Source organism: Spinacia oleracea, chromosome 6 (assembly GCF_020520425.1).
Source record: "Spinacia oleracea cultivar Varoflay chromosome 6, BTI_SOV_V1, whole genome shotgun sequence".
NCBI lineage: Eukaryota > Viridiplantae > Streptophyta > Magnoliopsida > Caryophyllales > Amaranthaceae > Spinacia > Spinacia oleracea.
The window spans coordinates 127,038,838-127,065,053 of record NC_079492.1 but is presented as its reverse complement, the minus strand read 5'-3'; the positions used below and the strand labels follow the sequence as shown (position 1 = coordinate 127,065,053).

The following is a 26,216-nucleotide window of genomic DNA, read 5'->3' as shown; positions in this document are numbered from 1 at the left end:
GGAGTACACGACATGCGTCAGACACAGACAATAACTCCTATTTCCACAGTTCCACAGTTCCACTCATTCACTTTTCACTTTCCACTTTCCACTTTTGTTTCAAACATTGTTTCCACTTTCGAGTTTAACCAAAACCTTTTGACTTTAATTAAGAAAATAAATAAAGAAAACTCTTACTTTGTGATTATAGTACAGTAATAACTAGGAATCCTTAATAAATACGGATTACGAAGTAAAACTCTTACTTTGTGATTTTGTTACGGAATAGAATTAGAATACAACTATTATTCTAATATGTGTAGCAACATTATTACGGTAAAGTTAGGAGTAGTTACTCCGTCCGTTTCTTTTTGTTCTTTACATTTTTTTGGGTGTTTTAAAATGTTATTTACATTTCCTTTTATATTATCATATGAATGTTTTAATCTCTATTATATAAGTAATGTGAGATTATTTTAGTAAATCCACTTTAAATGTTTTTTTGGATTACAAAAATACCCTCCACGATTATAGAATAGATTGAAAATATAATGACAACTTACCCAATAGGAAAACCCCAAAGAAGCATTTTAATCAATCTAGCCTCTTGAATAAATTCTTACCATTTTAATCAATATGTTTATATGCGTTCGACTCTATCTAATTTATATGTTTCTTATATTAGCACGCATCGCATTTATATTATATTTTTTACATGTTATTTCAGGTTTAAATATAATAACACAAATTTGTTTCTTATATTCGCAGGAATCGCGTGCATATAAGGCTAGTATTCTAATAAGTGAAGAACTAAGGTTATTTTAGTAAATTCACTTTTGGTGTCCCCTTGAACGACCGTGGGAGACTATGATGATGTCGGAGCTCTGTGTGTGCATCTAAAGAAGAGATTTTGCGTCGTCAGTGGCACGAGAGTCTGTCAAATAAAGATGTCACTTGCAGATTGTAAACAAACACAAGATGAGAGCATCTCATAATACTATGGCGCAGATTGTCAATGTTATGGAAAGAGTTAGTCTTGTTCGCAAGAGTGCCGATGTGCTCATGTGGTGCGTGTAAATGCAACATAGCCGGACAAATAGCAGATATAAGAGAGGAGGACTACTTACATCACTTTCTCATCAGTCTAAACCATATGACTATATGAGGCAATTCGGGATCAATACTTACACAACCAGACATAGATAAGGCTTATAACAGCGTGACAAACACATAACGGCTTTGCAAGGAGGAAGGCAGAGGCGTTGTCATGGCTTTTATGGTCAATTCAAGTGGTAAAACGAGGTATGATGATAATGCAGACAGATTTTGCAACCATTGTACTCGTGCGGGTCACGATGAAGATTCGTGCTACCAATTACATGGCTTCCCGAAGTGTTGGGACCCCAACCGTCGGGTGGTCGGGGCACCATCCGGTCTGGTAGCAGGGGGTGGTCGCAGTGGTCGCGGTGGAAGAAGTACCTCTGGTGGAAGTAGTAATGCAGGGGGAGGAAATAGTGCATCTAGTACAAACGGGGCAGCAGTAGTTCGAACAAATAAAGTAACAAAGCATAAAGGAACTACTAAGGCAGGCCTCACAGAGGGCCTAGTAGGCGTTACAGACATCCAGGTTCAACAAATCTTGGATATTTTACAATCCACAGCAAAAACAAAATTAAAGGGTAAGACAATAGGTTTTGAATGGATCGTAGGTACGGGAGCGTCAAATCATGTTACATGTGATCTCTCGTTATTGAAAAACGTCCAGACCATACCGAATTGTCCCGTTGGACTCCTTGATGGACAATATACGAATGCTAATCAAATGGGGTTGGTTGAATTAGAAGGTGGATTGATGCTTCGTAATGTGTTATTTGTGCCTAGATTAAACTGCAATTTAATTTCTGTATAATTGCAGTTAAATGTGGAATCAAATTGTTCTGCTCAATTTACTAACAAAATATGTGTTATACAGGACCAATTGAAGAGGAAGATGATTGACCTGGGTGAACGAGCATATGGACTATTTATTTTCCGTGGAGTTTCATTAGTTAAGGTGCGTGCAGTAGGGACTGATTATGTAGTAGAATTGTGGCATCAACGAATGGGGCATCCGCCGGACAAAATTCTAAAGCTTCTTCCTCTGGTACGAAGCCTTACTAGGACTAGTAATAAAGTACGTGATGTATGTCCGCGTCCAAAACATACCAGGAGTAGTTTTCCTATTATTGATCATAAAGCCAGTAGAATGTTTTGTTAGGTTATGAAAAATATAAAACATATATTTCATGCGGAAAAAACCATGAAGCCAGGAATCCAAATTAATTGCCACATAACAATTAGTATAATTTAGGATGCATACATTTCTAGCGTGCCCTCCCTAGCTGCTCCCGAACCGAACAAGAACAAGTTTAGGACTCCAAGTGTAGTCCCTCCGTAGATAGTCCACAACACGTTCGGATCCTCCTTAGATTCAATTAACTAGAATTTAGCCTAAGGTATTATTTTATTCGGTTATAATTTTGTGGCAAATTATTAACTTTAGTTTTTAACTTAAAACTATATGAATACTTGAATTGGTGTATTACAAATTGTGATTGCCTTCACCTATTTATAGAGTAGGATTATCGGAACTGAAAACCTACTAGGATTCAACTTATCTAAGCTTATTAGAATTAGATACTAATTAAATCTATTAATTTAGTGTTTAACTAAACAACTAATTCTAGAAGTTTTAGGAAAATAGTATAATCAGATAAATCCTAGAAGCTTAAGGATTCGTAACATGCATGAACACACCAACACGCACGAACAGCCCACGAAGGGCATGCCCGCGCGCGCGGTGGGCTGGCTCGGCCCAGCAGCTGCAACGCAGCCCACAAGGGGTGCGCCAGCTTGCTGGCCTTGCCACACGCTGGGCCTGGCCTTGCGTGCCTTGGCGGGCTGCTGGCTCGCCTTGCTGTGCGCGGGCTTCGCTAGGCGCAGGCCCGGCTTCGTGCTGGGCCTGCGTCTAGCAAGCTCGTCCGATGTTTATTTCGTACGACGCACTTCCGATTAATTTTCCGATTCCGGAATTCTTTTCCGATTCGAACAATATTTAATATTTCCGATTCCGGAATTAATTTTCGTTTCAAACAAATATTTAATATTTCCGATTCCACATTATTTTCCGATTCCGATAATATTTCCGATTCCAACAATATATCCGTTTCCGGCAATATTTCCATTTCCGATAATATTTTCCGATACGTACCATGTTTCCGTTTCCGGCAACATCTACGACTTGGATAATATTTATATTTCCGATAAGATCCATATTTCCGATAAGATCCATATTTCCGTTTCCGGCAATATCATCGTTTCCAGAGTATTCATAATTTTCCTTTTAACGATTTCAGCTCCCACTGGAACCGAGATCCGTCGTTTCCGAATATCCATAAATGGAGTATTTATTTCACTTAAATACTTGATCCGTTCACGTACTATTTGTGTGACCCTACTGGTTCAGTCAAGAGTAAGCTGTTGATTAATATTATTAATTCCACTTGAACTGAAGCGGCCTCTAGCTAGGCATACAGTTCACTTGATCTCACTGAATTATTAACTTGTATAATTTAATGCTGAAGCGAATTTATTAGACTTTGCATTGAATGCATACTTGGACCAAGGGCATTATTTCCTTCAGTCTCCCACTTGTCCTTAGGGACAAGTGTGCATTTCCTAATTCCTTTATCGCTTGATGCTTGCTCATGAACATAAGCTAGGTAAGAGTTGTCATCTTTATTATGTCTAGAGGTGTTTCTCGGTTTCAGAGTTCAACTGATCAAATAAACAGATAGTCATAGCCTATGATTCATCTGAGCACATCCATGCATTTTACAGTTTCTAACTCTCCGAGTGGCCTTGTACAACTTTTAGCATGTTATCCTGATTTATGGGAGGACAATTCCCTATCTTGAGATCTTGAGATTAGACTTCGTTTGATAGGTGATTACCCGAGCGTTGCCGTTATAGCCTCCTTTTACGGTGCGACGGTTGACAACGTCAAAGTAACCAGTTCTCAAACAAGTAATCTCAAATCACTCAGGTATTGAGGATTAGTGTCTAATAATTTTAATGAAATTTACTTATGAAAGATTTTCATCTCTTACAATAAAGTTTCATAGGTTTGTTTGATACTAGTCTTCTCAAAGTAAGTATTTATGAAAATGATTGCAACATTGTCATGTCCACATAGTTCAAGAAACGGAACTACTAGTCATCTTGCATTCTAGTCGTCTAGCGTTTTTCCAGGCGTCCATCTTATCCCTTGTAAGGAAGAATCAGGTTCGCTGCTTATATTGACAAAAACACAAAAAAACAAAAAAAACAAAGAGATTCAGTTCATCGTTTTCGACTAAAATAAGGGAGAACACACACAAAAATTAACAAACCCAACTGATGCACCAGAAAATTAAGCAGGAGCGTAGAAATATCATGGAAAAAAAATCACCTATGACAAAATTTGAAAATTTCTAAATGAATTTTCTCAAAAAATAACCTAATTGCTGAATACAAAATTGGAAGATAGAATTAAATTAATCTTTTGATAAGGAAAAATCAATCAAACTGAGGCTGAATTTCGAGAACAAATAAACCCTAAAAAGTTAGAGAGAGAAATGTACCACCACTGAATCGGCGGTGGATGTAGAAACTTTTTGTAGACGTGATGGAAGCAGAGGCGTCGAACACCCTGAAGATTTGCCGACCACATCGCGCGAATCAGAATCGTCGGAGCATGGCCATGAAGAAGATGAAGAATCCATATCTTCGAAATTGTTGAAATCTGCAGGGATTTTGATTTTTGGTGAGAGGAAATCGGAATTTTTAGAGAGGGGAAGCAGGGGGGTTTAGGAGGGGAGAGATTGCATTTGCAGGAAATTGGGGATTTTTACACGGACTGAGCAGAAGATGAAGAAGATTGAGGAGAGGATTTGAGGAAGATGAAGAAGATCCAAGGAGAGAGAAAACAGGAGGAAAACGGGGAGGAAGGGTTGAATGTACGCTCCTCAGTTCTCTCTCCCTTCAGTAACGCTTCTATTCAGTAACGCTCACTTGGAGAATGGGATTGAATCAGCTGTGTAGATGAGGAGGGTATTTTGGTCTTTTAATTTGGGGACACGAAAAGTTAATTTACTATTTTAACCTCAGTTGTTCCTTTATATAATAGAGATAGAGATTGATTGATGATTTCCCTACTTCCCTCGTAGAAATAGAGATACATAATTTTAAAAATTTAATGAATTAATATTGAAATCTAAAATGTAATAATCTAACAACTACTAAATTTTTTCCCCCCAAAAGCAGCAATTCCTCCTATTCCAAGAGGTGGGATCCCTTTTCGAAGAGGAGAGAGTGGTATTAGTCGGTCAGATGCAATAGAGTTTGTATCAACGTTACATGATCTACTGCCTAAATGTACTCAGTTAAACATGACTCACACAATTTGTCCCGAAAATGATGAAGAATATGATGATACAAACTGCAAACAAGAATGCAATTAATTTGGAGCAAAACATGGATGGTGCTTCAAAACGATACGTTTTGTAGTTCATTGCTTCTGTTCTGATTTACATCATTGCTTCCGTAATTGATAGATGTTCAGAACTACACAACAGTGATTGTGTACGGCTACGTGAACTGGTCTGTTCTATAGTAGTCGTACCTCATGTATTCTTTAGTTCTACAAAACAACAATTGTTATGGATTGGAATTAATATACATGTAAATATATTTTTATGGATGGATTATTGTGGATTGTGATATGTGTAGTATATTACATTTTGATTATTTCATCCAAGAATAACAAACATTATACTTGTACGTATATAATTTTTTAAGTGGAAAACATAATGTAGTGTCATATATTTGGTCTATTTGTTTGGAGATTAATCCTCCTCGTTCCATGTATTGTTTGAGAGAGAGGATCCTTTATATTCTCCCCTCGCCTATTTTCACGTGTTGCGCGCATACCTGACTTGTAAAAGCTACACTAAAAAGTTACTAAAACGATTGCAACTAGTTAAATTAAAAGACTACTCTTAAAAGTAGGGATAAAGTTACCCTTATTATTACCAAAAAAAAAAAGTCAACCTTATGAATCTTTTGTCTTTCACTAAGCCATAACATATTTAACACGCGAGCTTTTATTGGAAGCTTTTTTTATTTATTTATGGAGGGTTTGTAGCCTATTTCGCACCGTCCATCTCCTAGCTCCCTTGACGCCTAACATCTAACCTTTCAATTGTGTTTTAAATCAGTCTAGGGATGATAGTAGGAAATATTGTCACATCTTAAATCATAAATCAAGTAGCTAGGAGGTTTTGAGAAAATATGGATGGGGTTTAATTAGGAGACTTGAACGCCTACTCTTTCTGATTGTGATGTACTCCTCAAACTTATGAAATATAGGGTGATCGATAAGGTTGGAGTTGGAATTATAGAAGAAAAGGGTGGAGTTAGGAGGGCCGGTGGGGGCTACTGCCTACTGCGAGTACTATTGGAAGTTCTAATGAGAAAAATAAGAAAATAGTGGAAAAAGTGTGTCGTAGTATTTGGCCCACATTGTTAGGAAACCTTCCTTTGACTTTGTTTATAAAGTATAGTATGGATTGACACATAACATACGCGCGCGACTAATCGGGTCGGTTCGGGTCGGGCCGGGCTCGGGGCTCAGGGAATGCAATGCCCCACCACTAGACAAATACCGAGAAAAAGTGAGAACGTGAGGTAACTGCAGTCGGAGATCGAGCTGCGAGCCAGGACCTTCTTCATAACTTGATTGGCATGCCACACATGGAGAGAACTTATAATCGCCATCCCAAGGCCCTAACGAAGGGCGAATTTTTTGGGATCTTTGACTACCAATTACTTGTGGAGTTGTGGTGGATAGTAACGAGTAGTTACTTTTTGGATAAGATGGTTGGAAGTTTTTAGGTTAGTAAGTCTTTTTGTAACAAACTCGTTTATAGGCCTAGAGCCTAGTTATGGAGTAATAATATCTCAGTATATTCCCTCAAAAAAAAATATATCTCAGTATTTGCGTTGTAAAATAGTATTTGAAATCTTGCTTCATACGGAGTATATCATAAACAACTAATGAACTCCCTATTTATATATTAACTAGTTTGTGGTCCGGGCGTTGCTCCGGATTTTACTTTTAGTGGGATCAATTTACTTATTTTAAATATGTGCGTATGTGGTGCTATTATCTGATTTCCATGCAAGATCAGTGGCCGATCAGCAAACTTTCTTCCCATATCCGAAAATAAAAATAAAGTCGAGTTCTCTTCTTCATGATTAGTTGATTATTATACTTTTGTCAATGTTTCCCTCTTCCACACTCATAATTACACTCCATTACCCTAGGTTTTTTTTATTTTTCAAGCTTAAGTTGAGAAGAGAAGAATTGTACATTTATAAGTTAAGTAATTAATTCCCTTTTGTTTTCTTCCCTTTAATTCATTATTATTCATTTTAAAAAGGTTGTATTTATTATTTAAATAGAAAAATATGACATCATTGTGGCTAGCTAAGATGGTAAGAATTGTAACTTTTAATTCAAGAGGTCTAGTGTTTGATCCTTGCTACATGCTTTTTGGTTGTGAACTACATGTCATGATACTTAGTAGTGGTGATGTGGCATAACAAGGAGGGATCTACATGGCGCATATACGTTCTTATAAACGCCTTTTAATATATTAGTATAGATATGCAAGCCATTCATGTACTCCCTAAGCCCCTAGAAAATTGTGCCATTTTTTTTGAGGCATCCCTTTAAATTTGCCTAATACTTTAATTGGAATTTTTTTTTCAATTGTTGTTCTCTCTTTATCTTTCATCTCATGAACTCACTTTACCAACTTATATGCATAACTTACATCCAAATATTATACATTGATTTTTATTTTATGAGGCAATCTTTTGAAAATGGGGACACTAAACAGAAGATTGACTTATATTATTAAAAAAAATGCACGTAGGACAACAAAATAAATGTTGCACCATGAGTTCCGGCCTCATTGGCTGATATTCGGCTCATCGCCCACTTATCCCCAAAACAAGAAAGGCGGAAATACAATAAAGAGGTCAACACACATTAAATCCATGCATGACATACTATCATGTGAGATTTCTTTATTTTTTATACAACAAATATTTATTAATTAACTTCTTCCTAACATATTTTTTTCTTTTGTGATCAATTATATGCGTAATAATTGAAACCCAAGATCGTTGTGAAATACAGGTGTGTATCAACCTACACGTATCAAATGACCTCATAGTCCCTATACTCCTATTCCTATACTACGGAGTATATTATGCCGTTATGCCATACAATTATACAAATACATTTCAGAGACGTACTCTTGTCTGCTAAATCAGACTGGGTTAATTCACATAAGATTTTAAAAAATTAATTTTAACATACCACCTTGTAATAAAGCATACGAGAAAAATCGTAAGAAGTATCTCACAATAACGAATATACAAAATTCATTTTTTTTATGTACCAACATCATTTTCCGAAATTTTACTCTTTCAGGTCCAGTAATTATTTTTCCTTACCTAACAAAAAAAAAAAAAAAAATCCCCTTACCCCCTCCCGCAATAACCTTATATACTCACACAGTCCCACTCTAAATTTCTCTCTTTTAATTCATTAATTCCTCCAGCCAAGTACCAACCACTTTCCCCCTCTTCTCCTCAACCAAAAAACTCCCTCCTACCCATGTTCTTCCATCTCCCTCCACCCCTTTTAAAACTCCCCAAATAACACAACTTCTAAACAACTCAAAATCTCAAGAATTAAATCAAATATGGAAGGAATTTCAGCTAATGTATACAAGGGCATTAGAGGCTATTGGAAAAAAAAAGGTTATAAAAAGCTCAATAAGAATCACCAAAATCATGGCCGGGCTGACCCGGTTAATCCCGGGTCGGAAATGGATCCAAACCCTGTTCATGGGCAGGGGCAGGGGCGGAGGCGGAGGCGGCGGTTCTTTCGAGTTAAGATAACCCGAAGGATGCCGATCTGGAGGAAGGTAGTGGGAATGCCAAAGAAGTGGCTGACAAATTTGAGGGATGCATATGTGAAAATGATGCTTAACTTAGCCAACTCCGGGCTTGGGGTTGGCGGTGCCGCAACCGGGTTTGGAGTGTCGGTTGATTATGGATACGGGTATGGAAGTTACAGGAGTCAGCTAAAAGAGTATGATGAGAAGATGATTGTTGAAATTTACAAGTCTTTGATGATTGCTCAAGGACAACTTGGAGTTGGAGGTGCTGCTCCTAACAAAGTTAACCATCTTAGAACTTCACCACCCAAAGTTACCATCTCAGCTCGGTAACTTTTTTTTTTCTTTTACTTTTTTTATTTTTGGGTTGGTGAAAATATAAGATTAATTGTTAGATTAAAAGAAAAGGGTTGGACATGCACATGCTAGTACTAAGGTGAAATTAATAAATAAATTTAATAGTAATTGTACGTGCTAGCTTATTATGCCTTGCTTATGGTATCGTTGATATGTAAGGGTATTTTAGACTTTTAATTGCGATTGTTTTTCTATGGAAATACCGAAAATGTGCTTCGTATATATATTTCAAGATATTTTATTTGTCGCTCGAAAGAAAAATGTGATATCCTCCAACTATGTACATCATACTTTTAAACTTGTCTTGATAGAATTTTTTTTAAAATATATTCATGGATATATTTTAGGAAAATTTGTGAAAAAAGACCTTTTACATTATATATATTTTTTTTTTGTGAAAAAATACCTTATATGTTAATATTGTTATATAGGCACACCTTAAGACACGATTCCGACCAAAGGTCAAGTTTTCGAGCAATGGTTTCAAATAATAATAGTCAATAGTGTAATAAATGCATATACTCCGTATTTGGAGGAAAAAATGAAAGTCAACTCCCGAAAACTTGATTTTTGGACCAAAATCACACATTAATTAAGGTGTGTTTAATAAAAACAATTAACGTATAAAAGTGTTTTCTTACAAAATAAGTTTTAGAAGGTGTTTTTTCACTAAAACCATGATGAAAAAAAAGGTATTCTCTCATATTGAATTATTGATGTTAGTAAGAATGATCAATTAGTGTCGTAACAAATTAAATGTCAATAGAGGACCAACTTGTATTATAGGATGGGCCATAAAGAAATAAAAACTTGTGTTATGTATTGTAGATAAAATTTGTTAGCGTAGTCGATGAAGCTATGCGTAAGTATTAAATATATGGCAAATTTGTCAAAAACTACCTTATAAATTTGATTTTTTGTGAAAAACTACCTTATAAAAAAATGTTGTAATTAACTACCTTATAAAATAATTATGTTGTAAGATACTACCTTTTTCCGAATTTTGAACGTTGAATCATAATTTCGGGATTGACTTTATTATATGTATCTCACGTGTCATTTAATTACCTATTTCCCATGACATGCCACATGAGATGCACCTAGTAAAGTCGACCCCGAAATGTGTAATGAATGCTTATAATCCGACCAAAGGTAGTATCCTACAAAGTAAAATTTTTATAAGGTAGTTAATTACAACATTTTTTTTTATAAGGTAATTTTTCGCAAAAATCCAAATTTATAAGTAGTTTTTTACAAATTTGCCTAAATATATTTTGTGAAATACAAATATCCGGATGGGATGATCTAGCATTATGTACCGAACGCGCCAAAATTTTATACAGTAAGCTTTGTCGCTTTGACGGTTATGTTTAACAAATCACACATTCACGTATACTCCGTAACTAATGAGTAATGACTAATACATGTAGCATATGTTATTTGGTTAAGTGGGATTGTTTATGATTAAGAGAGCCTGAAATCATTGAAATGTGCTCCTAATTACTCCTACTTTGACCCCTACATTTAAGGTAGTCAATTAAATTAAGCATATGGTTACATGTAATCCTTTAGTTTGTGATGTGGCAACAGAATTGAAAAAGACATGCATGCCCTTGAAAAATCAAGTGGAAACTGGAAAGTGTAAAGGAAACTCCAACCCATCAAACGTATCACGTATGTATGTCTTAGACCTTAATTAATTACTTCCTTCGCCGTCCAGCACTATTCGACATTTCATGGTCTTTAAAAAAATCACTTAAAATGTATGTATGTCTAATTCTAACCCATACAAATTATAAAAATAAGGTTATATTCTAAATGAATATTCAAGGATTACAACAAAATCACAACATATGAATATGTAATATGGATTTGGGAGAACAGAATCCAAATCTTGTTTACCAAAACTAATAATATCAAGAGTTCCTTGGCAGGAGCCAGGAGTTGTCAATACATGGAAAACTTACATTTAAGTAAACTAACATCACCAACTATCATAATAAGTTTTCGCACATCATTCCAAAATAATTTATTCGCACCAACAAAGGAATAAAATCATAATTTTATTATTTTATTATTTAGATTTTGTGTACGTGCTTTTATTCTATAACATGTTTTCAAAATCTTAAACGATATACATCAAATGATAATAAAAAGATTAAGTTTCTTAAAATAGAATTAATAGAAATCATTTTAGTTGTAAATTGAGTATGAGCTGAGTAACACTTATTTCTCGTGAACTAATTATCTTGTCAAACTTGTGTTTCATAAAATAAACATAAACATGGCTTAAGTTAATGTCGGTCATTAGTAAAAAGGGTGATTTAATTACACTAGTATAAATATGTAACGCGGGGTTAAGTATTGACATCAATGGGGTGGAGGTAGATTTACGTACAACATGTATTACTACTCCCTCTATCCCTTAATACTCGACGTGTTTTGACCGGATACATTTGCCGATGTACAATTTTGACCACCAATTTCTTTAACTACATATTATAAAAACTTATAAAATATTAATATTTTGAAAATAAATATTAAGATGAAGCCAACAATATATTATATACTAACATTTGTTTTCATATACCAGAAATAAAGTAGGGTCAAAGTGAATTAAATTATATAAATAGTACAAAAAGTCAAAACAGGTCGAGTATTAAGGGACGGAATGAGTACTAATAATACTAGATTAAGATTGTAATTAATGGCGTAGAAAAATATCAACATCAATGGACTACTGTGGGTATCTACGCAACATTGAACTAGAGTAAAAATTTTGACATACCAGATGACTAAGTACTTTAAACAGAGGGAGCAACCGAATTCCTATACTACTCTCCTTCTACTATAATCAGTAGTGTGGTACTTGCACTAAGTAAGTAACTAATACAGAACAATAATATCGGCGAGATAACGTCATATGTATAAAATAACATTAATTGAGATAGATTAACCAAAGTAATACGTAAATGATACACAATAATTGACGAGAACGGCATACCGGTACACATGAGGTAGGTTCTTTTGTATCATAATGCAACTTTGCGGATTTTTTATATGAGGTATGGTTTAGAATTAGCAATACTCATACATATTGTTTGTTTATGAAATTTATAATTTCTAAACTCATACCTCAAATCTATGAGGTGTGGGGCACAGAAATTAGACCTGTCAAACGGGTCGGTCAAGTCGGGTTGTAAAAAAGATATTTTCGGGTTCGGGTTTAATCGGGTCGGTCACTTTCGAGTTCGGGTTTACAAATGCTTGTTCAAGACCCAAAACTTTTGGGTTCGGGTCGACCCAATGGGTTGAGATCTTTTAAAACGCGCATTATATTTTCATTAATTTAGGTGGTAATTATACAAATGGGCACAAATTAACAAATTTTCCTATACAGGTTTATATTTAGTAAAATTCAACAATAAAATGACGTATAATTCAAATTAAAATCATATTACACACAACAATATTAAAAACATGTTTATTATTCTTAAATTTTCTCATAATCTCATTTATTACTATAAATATAGTGAATTTCAATCGGTCGGGTCCAAAACGGGTTTGGTCGGGTTTTGATCCATTACTTTTCGGATTGCTCGGGTTCGGATAAAATTGGGTTACGGGTCACAAAGTCTTGTTCAAGACCCAATATTTTTGGGTCGAGTTCGAGTCGGTTTTCGGGTCTGGTCGATTTTTGACAGGTCTAACAGAAACCCAATGAAAAGGCGTAACAAACCTCAGAGACCTTGGGGTATAAAAGAAAAGAAAGAAAAATATTCCCAAACAAAAACAAAACACATGGTATTAAAAGCCAAGTTTAACCCGATACCAATATCACCCTGATCTCATTCCTCACTTCAAACACATACACCGTATCTCTTCACGAAACAAACAGCCTCTTAATAAGTAGGGTCCTAAGTCCTCACTAGGTAACTCCTAATTAAGATGGGATAGGACGATGTATGTTGATCATTTCTTAGTTGGGAATCTTATGATGTCCTACTTCACTCGGTTTACACATGCACGAAATTAATTCATAGCTCCCTTAAACTTTACAATGCATGTGAAAGCATTTAATGACATTGGTGAATGGTGACACTTTTCAAGTGTTTGGATCTTTAACTTTAACCCATCATCTTCCACCAACCTTAGATTGATGGGTTTTCTACGTACCATCGATCTCAACAATTTTACCCCGTTGTGTAGCAAATTAGCAATGGTGGTAAGCTGGTTTGGGCGGTGTCAATGACCTTGTTTTGGTTGTTGTCTGTTGTTGTATACACATCCCTCAATTTGAAATTCATTCATTAAAGCCATAAAGGATATGATTGTTAATTGCTCCATTATGATTACAAAAAGCTCGCATATTGCTAAAAGCCTAAAACTCTAAAAGGGAGTCAAGATTGATTGAAAGCCCAAATGTTCTTTTAATTTTAGGGCATTTTAGACATTTTAGGATTTATTTGAAAATTATTTAATGGTCTGTTTGGAAACTAGAATTTCATTTGAAATTTTGAATTTGACTCAATTACTTGTTTTAAAGCACTTAAATTTTGGATTTTAACTTGGGCGAAATTCTTGTTGGGTTATGAATAATATAAACAATATAATTCATGCGGAAAAATCATAAAGCCAAGAATCCAAATTAATTGCCACGTAGTCAATTAACATAATTAGTATACATACAATGTGATGTGTGCCTTCCCTAGCTGCTCCCGAACCGAACAAGAACAAGTATGTGACTTCAAATGTCGCCCATCCGTGGATAGTCCATATCACGTTCGGATCCGCCTTAGATTCAACCAACTAGAATATTCTCTAAGGTTTTATGTGCACTCGGGAATAGTGATAGGCAAGTATTAAATTCTCTCTTGAATTTAATGTGTTGGAATAGTATATTGAATAGAATTATAAATTGTGATCATGAATCACATATTTATAGGATGGAAATAAAGGAGTTGTAATCCTACTAGGAATCGATTAACTAAATCCATTAGGACTCTAGTTAATTAATAACATTTAGAATTCTAGGGATAATCAAACACTAAGTATTTCAGATTTACCCTAAACATCTAATTTTAGTAGATTTAGGAAAACACAAGATTGCTTAGCTTGAAAGTAACCGGTCGGCCAAGGCCTTGCAACGTGTGGCCTAAGCCCACGTTGCTGCGCTGACCTTGGCGTCCTAACAACAGCACGCGGCCCACGCTAGGGCGCTGCTACCTTGCTTCGGTCCAAGCGCGCTTGGCGTCTAGCAACAGCACGCGGCCCACGGCTGGGCGCTGCTGTCTTGCTCGGCCCAAGCGTTGCTGCTCCGTGCGGACTTGCTCGACACTTGCGCTGGGCCATGCGCTTCGCAAGCTTGTTCGTCGAGCATTCGCACGTCGTGCTTCCGATTCGTTTTCCGATTCCGGAATTTATTTCCGATTTGAAAAAATATTTACGTTTCCGTTTAATATTTCCGATTCCGGAAATAATTTCCTTTTCCGGCAATATTTTCGATTCCGGTAATATTTCCGTTTCCGGCAATATTTCCGATTCCGACAATATTTCTATTTCCGGTAATATTTTCCGATACGAACCATGTTTCCGTTTCCAGCAACATCTACGACTTGGATAATATTTATATTTCCGTCATGATCCATATTTCCGTTTCCGACAATATCATCATTTCCGGAGTATTCTTTATTTTTCCTTTTAACGATTTCAGCTCCCACTGGAACCGAGATCCGTCGTTTCTGAATGTTCATAAATAGAGTACTTAATGAATAATATATTCACTTAAATACTTGATCCGTTCACGTACTATTTGTGTGACCCTACGGGTTCAGTCAAGAGTAAGTTGTGGATTAATATTATTAATTCCACTTGAATTGAATCGGCCTCTAGCTAGGCATTCAACTCACTTGATCTCACTGAATTTATTTACTTGTTTAATTAATACTGAACCGCATTTATTAGACTTATCATTGAATGCATAGTTGGACAAAGGGCATTATTTCCTTCAATTCTACCATTTAGAGAAATAAGTCCATTTTTAAGAATTTGAAATTCTAACTCAAATGTTGTCATTTCAATTATTCGGACTTCATATTGTGGTCACTCTCTCTTCCTTGCCCAATTTTCGGATTTACAAATCCTAATAACAACTTGTTTTCTTTCTCCTCTCCCAAACCACCACCTGGTCCTCAGGTCCTCAACCACCACCTCTCTACCCCCCCCCCCCCCCCTTCTCGTCTCTTGCAATCAACCACCACCTTCAATTCACAACGAAATGCTCTACCACAACCTCCACATCGACCACCTCCGCTACCGCCTCACGTTGACCACCTCCATAACCACCCAATCCATGCATCTTCGTAAGAGTCGCCTTTACCTTGTCGAATGTCGGCATTTTCTTTGCCTTTATCTTTCTAGTAATTTTTCTAATTTTCTCTCTCTTGGTCATCGAATGAGTTCATTAATGGCTTCCGATTGATTTTTCAATGAATTTCTGGTAAAATTGGAAGAATTGAATTAATTTGATAACGAAAATCCTCTCGACATGCTGCTCAATGATTGTTAATTCTCTTCAGTCGAATGATGCTCGATCTTTGGCATCAGCTTTAGAAATCAGGTACAGCCTCTTGTTAGCGAGGATTTTTGTTGTTACTAAATTGGATTGTACGGGAAATAAATAGTGATGTATAAAATTGGATATCCATAATTTCCAAACATCAAGCGAATTTGAAATTTCTAGTTTTACCCAAACATAGTATTTAGAATTAAATCCAAAGTGTTTGAATTACAGATTTGAAATTACTCATTTCAGATGAAATGATTGTATCAAAACACTATCCAATTATATTAGAAAATTAACTAGATTTGTTAAAGGACAAAATCAAAAGTATGTTTTTAAAATGGAAAGAAATAATCCCCTCAAAAAAAATTGGAAAGAGATAAAATCAAAATCAAAATATATTTGGACAAACTAAAGTCTTATATGTCATCAGCCACACCATCAACTTGATGATGTGGCATATTCACACTTGTAACTAAGCTTAACACGTTGGTTAACGGAACCATAAATGTCAGTTTAGTTTTAGGGAAGATACTTTTATAGGTATAGGTCAATTACTTTTATAGTTTCAGAGAAAGTACTTTTATAGTTTTAAAAGAGGTACTTTTATGGTTTTTAGGCCAGATACTTTTATACAAGGAACCTCTAACATGAATTTCAAGTAACTGCAATAAAACAAGAAAAGTAACGGCGGATACAATATATAAATAACACCAACATAGAAAGCCAAGTAACACCAGTCAATAACCTTCTCAATAGTAGTTGCGCGCGAGGGAGTTGGTACTTTATAGTTTTAGGGGAGGTACTTTTATAGTTCCAGGAGAGATAGTTTTATAGTTTTAGTTGATGTACTTCTATAGTTTTATAGATTCAGAGACCGTAGTTTTATAGTTTTAGTCAATGCACTTCTATAGTTTTATAATTTTTGGGGAAGGTATTGTTACAGTTTTATAGTTTCAGGAAATAGTTTTTAGGCTAAGTAATTTTATACAAAGAATCTTTAACATTAAATTCAAAAATCTGCAATAAAACAGCAAAAGAGAATACAATGATAAGTAACACGTATCCATATAGAAAGTCAAGTAACACCACACAATACCTTTATTTGTATTAGTTGCGCACGCGCGTCACACCATCAAGTTAATGGTGCGGGTGGTCACACAGGAGACGCGATGTTTCGACAATCATATAAAACCAAAATATCAAAAAAAAAATCGAAAAATCAAAGAGAATCAGGAGTGGTGCATGACGCAAGCTACATGCCAAGCACGGGGCACCTCACCCGGCACGCCAACACCCTGCACCACACGCAAGTTGTTGTGCCACGCGCAAGCTACCCCACGCTTAGCACGGGCGAGCCGTGCATGATGCCAACACCCTGCCCCACACGGAAGTTGTTGTGCCATGTTACTCGCGCCTATCACATGTCACCTGCCCACGACGCCTAGCACATGCCACCTACGCACGACGTCAGCACCTTGCACCACGTGCAAGTTGTCGTGCCACACACTAGGAATGAGCAAAAAGTTAAGTACCAGTATCAGACCCAAAACTAGTTGGTTCTTGATTTTCAAGATGTATTACCCGGTGGTTACGTTGGATACGGTCGAAATCAAGTTCCTGTTACCTTTTTTAATTTTGACGGGAAGCACCTGATACTTGTCATCTATTACTATATACTAAAAGACACACCAGGAATGACACGTGTCACGTCCTGGTGAGTTCTTAGTATTTTTTCTTTTTAAAAAAAAATATTTTAATTGAAGAATCTTTTAAAATATATGATTTCCTGATTTTCTTTTCTTATTATTTCCTTCTATTTAATATAATAGAAGTATATATGAAAAATAAATTATGATTTCATGTATTACGACAAGGATAAAAAAAATATTAATACAGATTTGGAGAACATTTAAGTTAAGAATGGAAAAAAGTCACAATTTTTTTTTGATATTACTGTTTTTGTAATATACGTATCTATATATCTATTACTATATATTAACAGACACACCAGGAATGACATGTGTCACGTCCCGGTGAGTCCTTTGTACATTTTCCTTTTTGAAAAAAATCTTTTAATTGAAGAATCTTTTAAAATATGTGAGTTTATGTTTTTTTTTTCTTATTCTTTCCTTCTATTTAATATAATAGTAGTATATATGAAAAACTTAATTATGATTTCATTTATTACGGAAAGGATAAAAAGAAGTATATTAACACTGATTTGAAGAACATATTAATATACTGATATTTTTTTTTTTCATATTATTGTTTCTATAATATACGTAGTAAGCTATTACGGAAACTCCGTAATAGCAAAATAACAAAATATTTTTTTGATTTTCATATAAAATTTTCAAAAAAAATATTATACTCTTAACCTACAATAGTTAATACTCCATCTGTTTCATAATGTTCTTCATGTTTACTATTCACGTGATCAAAGTTTAAAAACTTTGACCATGATTAGTAGTATAATAAGAGCAAAAATATTAACTTGTGAGATATCATTGAATTCGTTTCAATATAAAATTTTAAAAATATCATTTTTTTTTATAATTATTACTAATGCAAAATTAAAACTATTAATGGTTAAAGTAGTACATTGGAGACCGCGAATAATGAAAAAGTGAGGAACATAATGGAACATAGGGAGTACATAAAAAAATAAATTACCCTGAAATGTGTTATTATACGATCATACCCAAACAAAAAAGAATATTTATTTTTTATTTTATATAAAACAAGTGTTAAAAAGTGGGTTCAAGAAATTACATATAAACCAGAAAGCCAGTTATATACCCCGTCTAGAAAATAGGTACTATAACTTATATGGTTATCAAATCAATACCATATCCAAAAATTTGGATAAATCGAGGGTACGGACATGGTTACGAATATTATTCAATTCCAAAAGAAAAGGGTGTCTAATAATTTTCTCACAAGTTTTTTTCTTATATTTTCCCAACTTAAGTAATTTTGTCGAAACATTGAACTCCTAAAATTGCACTAATCACTTTACAATCCAAATAGATAATAGTTTTCTCTGATTTTCCCAACAACCATTGATAAAACTTGATTTTATTTTATTTAAAACTTCTTTTTAATAAATTATTCAGAACAGAAAACAAAAATTATTTAGTCTCATACGTGCGTTGCACGGGACCTAACCTAATCTATATTAAAAGCTGTCTCCAGTAACGTGTACGTGTCACGTATAACTCTCTCTATAATCACTAGAACATGTCACGTCTTCTGATAAGCAAGGAATATATATCACATATAACATATGTCAAAAATTTACCGCAAAAAGATTTGAACATGAGATCTATCAAATGAAAAGTTAATATCTTACCATCTTAGCCAACTATTAGATATAATTTTTATTGCACATAAATATATATAACTTGGAACATCCAAGCGTATAATATATACGAAACTTTTTACATAATGCATACCACATATATGATATTCAAAGTAGTAACCCGAGGATCGCATGGACACCAACCACTAGTTGTGAAATTAAAAATGGATGAAGGATATTACTCCATATGCTCATATAGAGTACCTGAAGTAAATTAAGATTTAAGTGTTTCATCATCTTGTAAGTGAAAGGCTTAAAGCCCAGCCCGCTATTTCCAAATTTCTAAACTAAAGTGATCAAAAAAGATCTAAATATCCTGGGCTTATAAAGGGTCGATACTCGAGATGAATGGATTTATGTGATAAGGCTATGGGCCTATGGCCTATGTTGTGTTGCTAAGAGTAATGGACCGTTCTATTGGACTTATAATGTGGTTACATTGGGCTTTATGGTTTATTGGTTTTAGTGATTTAGTGGTTATGAAATCAGTAACTCATGGTTAATACTTTGGGCTGTACAACTAATGTCACTTATATAAGGGGGGCTAATTGTGCCAGAATTTTTTCCAAATTTTTCTTTTGAGAAGATGATATTTATAATAGGGGTCGTTCAATATCACCATATTTAATTTTCCCATGCTATAATTTTGCAAGTCGGACTTATACCAGACCCAAATGGTATGTAAAATATGAAGTGAGACACCCTCATGGAATTTGTTGTAAGCTTTAAGATACCATGTTAAGAGAATATTAATCTAGTCCTGATTTTACAGTTGAAGTAAAAATGCAGAAATTTTCTTGATTTATACTTATTTCATTTGGAAATACTCGTAATGCGGTCACTTTCATGCACGTCAATATACAATTTTAATTATTAATATCTTAAATTCTTTCCAAGCAAAAATTATAAAAAATTAATATTTTGAAAATACGCATTAAGACGATTCTAGCAAGATACAACATGGCTATGTTTTATGTGGCATATAACTCACCAACAATAGTCAAAGTAGAGCATTTGTAAATAGTGTAAAAAGTTCAAACATTGCGAGTGTTTCTAAATGGAGGAAGTATAAATTTAGATTTCTCCATGTATAAATAATTACTTCACTTGCCTGATCTATATTTTGATTATTTTGTTGTTAGTTCTACAATCCTACAATTTTTAAGATTCAACCCCGTCCTTGAGGATAAGCGGAGAGTGCAGCCGCCTAGGGCCCAAGACGAAAAGGGTCTCAATATAGAAATTTGTATAGTATATTAGTACAATTATAAATAAACGTGCTAATCAACATAAAAAATATCCTTGGCTTAGTGGTACAGTGGTGGGATGTTTTTATGTTTGACTTGGGGATTGCGAGTTCATTTTCGCATGCCCGCAGTGATTTACTTATTTTTTTGTTTAACAACTTTCCACACTCTCTTTCGCTCATTTTATTTTCATTATTTTTGTTTTACTGTTTAGCTAGTTTTTTTGTTTATTTAATTCACTTTTATTTTTGAGAAATTGATTTTCTCATCCCTTCATATTTTGTGTATGTTAATTTTTAACTTATTAAAACTCTCTATTTTATGATAGCACTGCGTTTAAGACAAACAAGTCCACACCGAGCTTACATATGTATGGCTTGACATCTAGTTTAGCTTTTAATACTCAGTTGTAATTTATGTAATATTTATGAGAGAATTTACTAGTATGTTGGAGTATGAGTCTATGTTAGATAGTAATGAAAAATGAAATTTCAAACCTTATTTAATGAAAACAAGAATAAAGAATAACTCCGTACTAAAATATATCTTAATTTTTTTATCGATCAAATAATAAACCTATTTATTCATATTGACTACTCAATCCGTTATTAAGTTATTATCTATTTTACTAATAACTTGCAAGTGCCTAGAGAAGGACATTGAAATTCTAGAAGGAGATAAAATAATTTTTTATTGATTTGAAGCGGATTGGACGAAAATTTTGATGCGCCTTTTTTTCCCAATGGTGAAATGATATATTTAAGTTATTTATCAGACATATCATTTCGAAAGGGGCCTAATCCTTTATTTTGCCCTAGGGCCCCCAAAAATTCAGAAACGGACCTGCTAAGATTTATGGAGAACAAAACGAAAGATTGTTCACCATTGGCTGCCAATGCCATCACATGATTATAAATACCCTAATTATAAAATCCACTCATTGGACAATATTATGAGGCTAAACCTTTACCACTATGTCAAGGGCCAAACCTTACTCGATAAAATGAGTGTTAGTACATACAGTTTGCACAATAAACCCATTGTTCAAGGCGTGCAAATTAGGCGAATCTATCTCTATTATATAAAGGAACAGCTGAGGGCGTTTTTGTAATATCACTTTTCGTGTCCCCATTTGAAAAGACTAATACACCCTTCACATTTTTTCGGTTTATTTCAATCACCCAAACTGGGCAAGTGGGCAGCCGCGTACTCCTCCTCCTTCCTCCTCCCTCTTTCCTCTCAAACCTTTCTTCTTCCTTTCACTGAGCTTCTTCTCCTTCCTCAAAACCCTAATTTACATTTCTTAATTTGTTCGAGTTTCGGCTGGTAGGATTGATACTCTCGCACGCATACAAGGACTGAATGTCTGCAATTGTGCGCATCGCCGGCGTTCTTTGAACTCTCAGTTCTTTCGATTTCAATTTTTTAAGATTTGGGGAAGAAATCGAGTTCCAGAATCACTCTCTTTGGTAAATCACTCAATTTCTTTCATTTCTTAAATTTTCGATTTCAAATTTGTAAGATTTGGGGGTTTCTCTCTTTGATTGATGATTGAAATTTGGGTGCTTCCTATCATCTCTTTCACTCTTGCTACAAGGAAACTTTAAGATATTTAATTAATTAATATGTAATTAATATATTTTTTTCACAGGGAAATAATTAGGGATGTAGGATATGGAAATGATATTTTTTTGTGGGAAATGATTAGGAATATGCAAATAATAAAGTGTGATTTTGGTATAGGCAGATTGCCAGGAATGTAGGGTTTATTATTGCGTATGTTTGAATTTTTGTATAGGTAAATAATCGAGTCTTTAGGGTTCAAGTATGATTCTGTTTACTGTGTTTGTTTGGATTTTGGTAGAAATCTTTGAATTTCATTCTATTGATTTGATTTAACCCTAATTTCCAACTATTCTATTTCAACGACGTGAATTTCGAACGATTAGGGTTTTAATTGGTGTTTGTACATATTGATTTTGGAATGCATATTGAGGAATATGTGAATTCCTGATCACATGTAAATGCATATTGAGGAACTGAGGGTATATTTTTAAAACAAGTGACGTTTGTAGCCCATAGATCAAGTTAATCAAACAGATCTAAATTATTAGCGTGTCATTAATGGTACTTTGGTACTGTTCAAATTTTTGTTCCTAATGTCACGTTGCCATACCCAGAAACAACCACTCTATATGACTTAGGAAAATGTTCGCAGAGTATACAACAACCGGTGATTGGTGCAAAGAGCCATTCTTGGTACTGTTTTAATAAGAAAGCTAAGATCTTAATAATAAGAAAGCTAAGCTCTTGATTTAGTAAGATTTTTGTACAATAGTCATCAATATTTTAGGTTTATTTTAATGATATTCACTGGCTCTTTGTGTTTAACACAAGAGCATCGTGGCCAAGCATTAAAATTTACTGAGACTTATTGAGAATGTAGTTTTATCTGACATCTGATGGATGTTTGCTGATAGTCAATAATGAGATGACATTGAGGGACAGAGAGAGTAATTAAGTTTAACACTATATCGATTTCATTGATGGTTAGTTTAATCCATGATGACTAAATAATCACTAATCACTTTAATAATTCCTACAAATATAGAGGGACCTTAAGAGGACCATAAAGCGCAAGAAATCGACAACCGTTTCAGCTTTCAAAAGTTGTCCTTGACTGATAAGGAATTTAAGATTAATCACCTTAAATCTCAAGCTAATCTTTCTGGTTAAAACCCTCAAACCCAAAACTTGGAACATAATCCAACGACCCTTTTCTCTCTCCTCCCCAAACTCACTGCTCTTCACTTACTAAAAACTTAAGATGAATATGCAATTCCCGGATTACTTACCGGGCACTTCATGTCATCTAGATTTTGTTTCTCTTATCCACAAATGGGTTTCTGCAATATTTATATGATTGGTTGAAGAGTATTTCTTCATGTACAACATTTTCTCGGCTAATCCTCATACTCCGGGCACTTCAGGTCAATAATTAGAAGGCAAAGATGTTGCTGAAGCCTGACAGGACTGTTGTAACTGAACCACATCATATATGGCCGTCCCTAAATGACGATCAATGCATGAAGGTACTCGCTATATGATCCCTTTGTTAACTGTCTTTTTTCCCTTACTCCCTTTTTTATTCTCTCTGGTGTCTGTCGGTCAGTGTTGTGTTTTTTGCTTTATCAACTAAAGAAAGAGCGTAAAAGCTCTCTTAATTTGCTATATGAACAAATAGAAGCACAATATTAATGGATTCTGTACAATAGCTCGGGCTGGCAATTCCTTTTGTTTTTGTTCAATAGGTAACATGCAAGTAAGACCAATCCGAAATTCACTTTTATGTAGGTTGAGGCCGCTTTAAGAGATCTTATACTTTCTGATTATGCCAAGAAGAACAACGTGAACACCTCGGCCTTAACCCAGTCAGAAATTCGTGATATCATTATGGGTGCAGAGATCACTCATCCGTCTCAACAGAGACAGCAGATCGCTGAGATTGAGAAGCAGGTGTGTTCAACTTCCAGTTCTGTTCTGTATTTTTTGTATTTTTCCTATTAAAATCTATCAGACCTTTTCCCCTTATCATTTCCTTAATTTTTCCTTAATGTGCCTCTTTCTGCTTTTATTTTGTCAATTCCATCACATAGAAATGGAAACTTGGAAGTAAATTAGTTGTAGATTCATTTTGTATAGAGTTAGGGCATACATTCTATTTACTGTGTTTAGGAACATGCATGGAAAATCAAAGAATATGTTTTTAGACATACAATTATCTCACATTCTGGAAAATTAGTGAATACTCTTTTCTGAGAATATGATAATTGAGCAACTAAGAGAGTGTGCCCAGTTTGGGAATGTAATGATTTTTATAGTGGGTTTTAGAGTACTTTATGGTATGTCTTAATTATGAGGGTGATGGCAATGGGACAAATTTTCCGCTATGAAATGAGGTGTCTTCAGTTGGTATTGGAGAAAGTAGATGCCTTTTCTGGGAATAGCTGAACATTTATGGGGGTTATCATCTAGGAATGAGTTAGAGTCTTGGATGCTGAGATTCATTGGGGATTGAATCTTTGTCATGTTGTTTGCTGATTTTATGTAACCTGATTATGCTCTTTGTATGCAACTTTTAATTTTCTCATTTGTCTGTCTTCGACCGAGTCTCCCTACTTTTGTTGGGTAAACTATCAAATTTATAATATGGCTGTGTACAATCTATCAAATGAATGAATGACGCTGCAAATCTATCCCTTCTCATGGTTAAGATATAGTCTTTTGCAGAATCTACATTATCAAGAGATCTAAGTGGTTGGTGGATTTGACTTATGGATTGAAAATAATCTCTGTTTCCCAACATCTTCATTGTAGGTGACTGTCAATTCCGGTGGAGTTGTCTTCTTTGCTTTGTTCAAAACTGTAAATGATGGTTGCAAATTAAGAGAAAGAGTGTTGCAGTGATCAAGTTTTCATCTTATAAAATGGCCACACAATCAGAACGCTTTGGCTATGAATTATCATAGTGGCTAGGAGTTTGAATAGCTTAGGTTGGTTTCTGTTACATTTGAGTATTTGTCTCTATAGGTGGCTGTATGAGATTGTTTCATAATTGTTTCTGTTAATTATAGGCAAGAGTCATTCATAAAGGAAAGGCCGGAGAAGTAGCTGCTTCAGAGTGGCGTCGCATAAAGGAGGTTGCTGAAAAGCCCGGAGAAGTAGCTGCTTCAGAGAGAGATGAAGTTGGCTAAGAGACATGCTCTGAGCTTCTTGAAACTCTTGAACTAAGCCGATGCCTTTTGTTGAAGTATGCCCTCTGTGTGGGTGTGTGTTTAGACATAGTTTGTAGTGCTGGAAGCAAAACTTTTATGCACTAAATTTTCGATTTGTTTTCCTTCAAAAGTCTGCTTATGGCAATTTTACAAGTTTAAATAACAAGGGTGGAGAGAGAGTTTTCCTGGGCTACTGTATCTGTTCTAGACTCGGATGATTTTGGACTATAATAAGACATAATCGTCCTATCATGCAGGATATAGTATGTAGAGACTATAACAGGATTATGGAATTATGTTAGCACCTGCACCTCCTTTATTATCTGTAATGAAATTTTGATTTTTCGTTGTGATACATTAGTTGTAACAATACAATTTTAAGTTTTTTAATAATTCCGCACGCATCGCGTGCATATAAGACTAGTACTAATATATTAAAAGGCGTTGATAAACAAGCCCATGTGCCACGTGGCACTCGCTCTAATCTCATTTCAATGTTATAAATATGTGTGGTACAAGTCTTGAACCCGTGACCTCTAATTGCAAACCAAACAATTAACCACTACTCCAAATCAAATTATATGTCATCTTTTCATAAGAAAATATAATAAATGACAATTTAATAATACAGAGTATTGAATTTATTTAAAATTTTTATACGTGTATCAACCCGGGGCATCGCCCGAGCCCAAATACTAGTTTTATGATTAATTATCGCCACAATCATTGTTCCATGTTTTAATTGATTTAACTCAAGTATTGTAAAGTTTGTAATGGTTTTTCTTCTCTATCATCTGAAACATGAATTAGATATATATATATATATATATATATATATATATATATATATATATATATATATATATATATATATATATA

General features: G+C 34.6%; 2 protein-coding genes across 3 annotated transcripts; both read left to right on the top strand.

The window, feature by feature from the left end:
- Positions 1-8,658: 8,658 nt before the first annotated feature.
- Positions 8,659-9,611, top strand: LOC110794443 (uncharacterized). Its single transcript, XM_021999425.2, has one exon. The coding sequence runs from the start codon at positions 8,835-8,837 to the stop codon at positions 9,363-9,365; it is 531 nt and encodes a 176-aa protein (XP_021855117.1). The 5' UTR covers positions 8,659-8,834; the 3' UTR covers positions 9,366-9,611.
- A 12,129-nt stretch (positions 9,612-21,740) lies between these two features.
- LOC110794425 (pre-mRNA-processing-splicing factor 8A-like) lies at positions 21,741-25,690 on the top strand. Of its 2 annotated transcripts, XR_002535005.2 has the most exons (5): positions 21,746-22,031; positions 23,553-23,654; positions 23,917-24,078; positions 24,940-25,115; positions 25,197-25,690. XR_002535005.2 is itself a non-coding variant. In XM_021999404.2 (4 exons), the coding sequence occupies exons 2-4, from the start codon at positions 23,574-23,576 to the stop codon at positions 25,314-25,316; spliced, it is 363 nt and encodes a 120-aa protein (XP_021855096.1). In that variant the 5' UTR covers positions 21,741-22,031; positions 23,553-23,573; the 3' UTR covers positions 25,317-25,690. The 2 variants fall into 2 exon arrangements, 1 of the variants encoding a protein (XP_021855096.1); XM_021999404.2 differs by lacking the exon at positions 24,940-25,115 and having other exon boundaries at positions 21,741-22,031.
- Positions 25,691-26,216: the final 526 nt, after the last annotated feature.

What these genes read in the sequence shown, in the direction of transcription:
- LOC110794425 (XM_021999404.2), top strand. Translation starts at nt 23,574, where the DNA reads ATGTTGCTGAAGCCTGACAGGACTGTTGTAACTGAACCACATCATATA. An exon ending in ATGACGATCAATGCATGAAG is followed by an intron (nt 23,655 to 23,916) that starts GTACTCGCTATA and finishes ACTTTTATGTAG; the next exon opens with GTTGAGGCCGCTTTAAGAGA. An exon ending in TCGCTGAGATTGAGAAGCAG is followed by an intron (nt 24,079 to 25,196) that starts GTGTGTTCAACT and finishes TGTTAATTATAG; the next exon opens with GCAAGAGTCATTCATAAAGG.
- LOC110794443 (XM_021999425.2), top strand. Translation starts at nt 8,835, where the DNA reads ATGGAAGGAATTTCAGCTAATGTATACAAGGGCATTAGAGGCTATTGG.